The sequence below is a fragment of the Solanum tuberosum genome, unplaced genomic scaffold (assembly GCF_000226075.1).
Source record: "Solanum tuberosum cultivar DM 1-3 516 R44 unplaced genomic scaffold, SolTub_3.0 scf00690, whole genome shotgun sequence".
Taxonomy (NCBI): domain Eukaryota; kingdom Viridiplantae; phylum Streptophyta; class Magnoliopsida; order Solanales; family Solanaceae; genus Solanum; species Solanum tuberosum.
In genome coordinates this window covers 6,497-11,990 of record NW_006239628.1, presented here as the reverse complement: position 1 = coordinate 11,990, position 5,494 = coordinate 6,497, and the positions used below count along the sequence as shown (strand labels likewise).

The following is a 5,494-nucleotide window of genomic DNA, read 5'->3' as shown; positions in this document are numbered from 1 at the left end:
AAGGTAATTGGACGGCTGAGATTTGTTGTTGTATTGTAAATAGAAGGTTCTAGAAATTTAACTTTGTGTGGGCTTTTGGTATTCCTATGTTCCCACACTCAACAAAAATCCAACCCCTTCACTTCCAATTAAAAAAAGAAGAATTATGTAATTACATGACTTAAAATAATATAATCTCTAAAAATTGTGATCATTTAAATTAATTACAAAAACCCTTCTTTTTTGCTTCACTTTCTCTTGTAACTTATCGTTTGATATGTATTAGATGAAATGGAGCAATGTATCAACGATTTTTAAAAAAATCTAAAATTATTGTAATTTGGAAAACATTCGAAATATATAGAATGTAATTAGCGTCCAAATTGTTGGAGTTTCTTGTACTTTATACTTGTTAAAATTCTTATAATATGGTAAACATATTATAAATCTTAATGTAATAAATTATTTCAATAAAAATATAATAAAATTCTGAAAATTAAGATTTTTGTTCTTAACGTAAGTTTTGATGACTAATAAATAAATTGGGATTGTGATTAGCGTATGCTTGATGCATTGTAAAAACAGTAACAATAGTGTATTCAGACTTCTCTTCTTTTTTTAATGAGGTAGAGAAGTTGTTTTTGATAGGTTCTTGATAGAATACACAATAAAAAAATATTAGAGATAAATAAAGCAAAAAAAATAACAATAGTAATAAAATCGTAGAGTAAGATAATACTTAGTATAATGATTATATAATTAGTACATATAAGTAAACAAATATTCAGACTAGAACCATGTTCTACCACTAACACTTTGTTTGGATGATTGTTACCTATTATTCCATAATGTATCATATCGTATTGTATTGTGTTGTATTATATCGTACTATATATATTATTTTAATGAATATAATATTTGGATAAGTTGTATCGTTCTCCGGCATTACACAATGTCACACATTTATAATTTGAATGATAAACCTACAAGAAAACTAGGATACGGATAGAACTACTATGAAAAGGTAAAATAAATGACAAAATAGAATTATCAAATAATAAATAAAGACAAAATGAGAATAAAATATTAAGGTAACAATGTGATCGCACCAAATCTGTCGTTACACGAAATGAGTTTTTTCATTGTTACCTAATGATGATACAATACAATAAAAGTTAAGTAACAATCAAAACAAACATTGTACTTAAGCTAACAATACAACGGGCAACAACCATTCAAACAAAGTGTAAGAAGAGAGAAAGACTGACTACCTACTAATTAACCACGTTCGTATCTAGGTCATGATATCAGTGAGTTAAAAATGTATCATGTCGTGTCTATAATCACCGTTCTCCACAAAAAAATCCAGTCCACTTCTACCTCTCCTCAAATCTATCACCATCAACCTTTCGCACCTCCTCAGTGGCATATGTATTCTTCCATTTTACATGCCTAAATCATATTAGTTTTGTTTTTAGCATCTTGTTCACCTTGAAGGTTGTATATCTTTGCTTCTAATCTTGTATCTTCTAGTATACTACATATCCATTTATGCATTCCCATTAAATTCTTCTACCTTCATTGTCTTAACACACAATTATTCTTGACTGATCAACATTCCACCAATATAACATAATATCAATGCATTGTCACTGAGATTACTCGGACCTGTCTTCAGGGGCGTAGCTAGAGCTAGTTGGACACCCTTCATCGGAAAATTACGTTGTATATATTTATCAAATTCTACATTTAAAGAATATATATATTTAAAGTTGGACACCCTTAACAAAGATATGCCTTTGGTCTATTGGTAATAGGTGTCCATTTGAATGAAGGAGTTTCGAGTTTGAATCCCAAATAGCACAATATTTTTTTGTTTTTATTTTGATAGTCACCCACCATTATTCTTGGACACCCTTGATAAAATTTCTGGCTCCGATCCGCCACTGCCGTATGTAATAATATAGAAGAGACAAGTGACAAAAATAAATTAACTATGTGGTCCAGTGTCATAGTAAAGCTCCATGATAGTTGGGAATCCTAAGTAGGAATTGTTGTATCATGGTGTCAGCCATTGTGTGATACGGTGACGAATTTAAGATTTTTATTTAGAGGTTTAAAATATAAAAAGTACACATATAAAGTAGTTCAAGGAAATTCAACATCTACTATACATATAAAAAAAATATAATTTTAATGATGTATAAACTATATATTTTTCATTGAAAAAGATTCATATGAACCCCTTGACCTTATCTAGCTCCGCTTCTAGTGGATTGTATTGCTTAAGTCATGAATTTTTGCTTGTAATTAATTATGATATTTGATTTGATTTGATTTCTATTTTCCCCTAGTAATTTGATTTTTGCTTAGACTATATATTTACTATAAGTTGTGTAGAAGTTTTTTTTGTGTTTTATTGAGGCATGCATGTTATGTACTTCAATAGAGACATTTGAGTGCATAGTTCAATGTAAGGAATGTGTAGTGAAATAAGCTAAGATATATTTGTTCTTATTAAAGTTGTTAATTCATAGTAGTTCAGTTTAGTTTTGGCTTATTGTCTTTGAGTTACAACTTCATTCTGCTTATTAACAAGTATATTGTGAGTTTTTACTTTGTGAAATATACTAAAGGTTTTACTATGTGCAGAGTTCGAGAAAAAATCGAATCAGAAAAGTTTATTATGTGAAATAAAAAAAAACTTATATGTATATCTGCAAGAGGTTGTTTCATAACTTGAATCCCTTACGTCACATGACTTAAAGGACAATTGCATAGTCGAGTCATCGAGCATTAAGTCAAGAAATTGGAATTAATCTTTTAGCTAGTAGCTAGGTTATATGGTTGTAATTTGAATATTGACTCATTATTTCATGATTTTAATTTGATGAACATTCATGTCTCGTGATTTAATTTCCCAGATAGGTTGTTAGACCAATCACAATATTTAAACCAAATTAATTCCTAAAAAATAAAAATAACAACTTTAAAGGCTAAATGTTGTTGAACAAACTTATATCAAATTATTAACAAAGCATTATGTTAAGGATTACAAGTAACTATAAACTTATATATTTATGTGACATTGTATCATCGAGAATTGTAATGAAATGAATAAAAAAAAATTATTTTTGAGTTAAGAGCTCTAAAATTAAAAAAATAATCTAATAATAAGTGTATTCGTCCGAGTCTGATGCGAGATAATTTAAAATAGTCGAGCACCAAAGAAAAAATAGCAATTCAAAATTTTACCCAATTAAGAATTAACTTGGTCAAACCTTTGATATTGCAGTGCTATTCCTGTGGAGACCATTATTTGAATTCTTTAAAACTCTAAAATAAAATAAATCAAAAACATATATATCCTCATAGGTTGAAATATTTGTTATAGATTTTAGGTATAATAGTATTTTGGCTCTCTTAATTATTGGTAATTTTTTATTTTAATCCTTGTGATATTCAAAGCATATTTAAATTATTGATAAATTTTAATTTTAGTCTTTATAATATTTGACAAAGCATATTTAACCTCTAATTAATTGAAGTATTTTTTTCTTCTTTATATACCTATTATATATTTGAACTATTTTTAGAATTATAATGTTGTCAAATATGAAGTAATACAAGTTTAACGTTTTCTTACAATTCTGGGACAAATACTTTTCTTTTGAGCTAAGGATCTATTGGAAATACCATTTCTACCCCACAAAGATAAGGGTAATTAGGTCTACATACATCTTATCCTCCCTAAACCCCACTCGTGAAATTATACTAGGTATGTAATTTTTGTAATACAAGCTTAACGTAAGGTAATTAAGTGGTGAAACATTTGGTAATCATGGTAAATTTGTGAATGTTAACAAAAATGTATATGTTTCACTTAATTGAAGGTCAAATATACTTAATCTTATATCATACGAACTAAAATCATAATTATCAATAACTGAGGGACTAACAATACTAATATTCATCCTAGATTTTAAGTTCATTATAATATCAGTCGTAAAATAAATAGTATAGAATCAGGTCACTCATATAAATCGCATGTGATATATATATATATTAAGAATTGTTATTTGTTGAATCAAAGTTTTGATTTCTATTTCTAGAGTGTGTTTGTTTCCTAAAATAACTCACATCCTACCATGTCCACCTAAAGAATAGGAATTTAGACACAATCCCAACTACCTTGATAAGACCATCATCATCTTTCCTTTTTGTGAATTATCATGGCATCATTCTCTAATTTTCTTCTTCATTATCCACAAAATTCCAATTTTAATTTTGCTTCTTCCTTCCTCCTCTTTGTTCCCTTTAGAATTTGGGAATAGCATTTACAATTCCTCCTTGTAACCAAATCCTTCAATCACATTGTAAATAACACATTCAAATTAATCATCTTCTTATATCTATCTATCTTTAATTTCCATTAAGTTATTTTCCCCTATAATTCTTATGTTTTACCTAAAGGGTGGCTATGTTTAATACACCCTTTGTTATATCCTTTGCACTTTTGTTATCATTCCCTCTCCTTTTCCTCTTCGCGCCACAAATCTTTCCACCTAAACACATTGAGATCTCGATCCCTGATGAACTTGATGATCTTGCTTTGTTTCGTCGTGCAACCCTAGCTTCTATTGACGTGAACGGTGGTGCCATCTCACGACTTGGCACCACCAATCCCCGTATGAAGATCGCGTTTCTCTTCCTTACCAACACCGATCTCCATTTTGCCCCATTATGGGATCGGTTTTTCGCCAATCATGATGATCTTTTCAACATTTACATCCATGCAGATCCATCATCCAAGATTACCCCACTTAGCGGACGCGTCTTCAAGGGCCGCTTCATCGCGTCTAAGCGAACCCAACGTGCATCCCCTACCTTAATATCAGCCGCTCGTCGCCTTATGGCGACCGCCCTCCTAGACGACCCGTTAAATTCCTATTTTGCCCTTGTATCACAACATTGTATCCCTTTACATTCATTCAACTTCATTTACAACTCTCTCTTTCGATCTCAATTTCCTGAATATCGTAGCTTCATTCAAATACTATCGAACGAGTCGTACATGTGGGACCGTTACGTGGCACGTGGCGAGAGTGCAATGCTACCTGAGGTACCATTCGATCGGTTCCGATTCGGGTCACAATTCTTTGTCCTCACACGAAGACATGCATTGGTAGTGATCAGAGATAGGAGATTATGGAGGAAATTTAGAATGACTTGTTTAAATGAGGATTCATGTTACCCGGAGGAACATTATTTTCCTACACTTTTGTCAATGGAGGACCCTCAAGGGTGCACACAATATACTTTGACACGTGTCAATTGGACGGAGAGTGTCGATGGACACCCACATACTTATTTTCCTGCAGAAATTTCATCGGATCTTATTTATAAGCTTCGGGAATCAAATTCTACGTATTCTCATATGTTTGCAAGAAAATTCTCACCGGATTGTTTGAAACCTTTGATGGATATCGCGGACAAGGTCATTTTCCGGGATTAA

General features: G+C 30.9%; 1 protein-coding gene across 1 annotated transcript; it reads left to right on the top strand.

Annotated features, from left to right (window-relative positions):
- Positions 1–4,459: 4,459 nt before the first annotated feature.
- Positions 4,460–5,494, top strand: LOC102590762 (uncharacterized). Its single transcript, XM_006366957.1, has one exon. It carries the CDS (start codon positions 4,460–4,462, stop codon positions 5,492–5,494), a length of 1,035 nt encoding a protein of 344 aa, XP_006367019.1.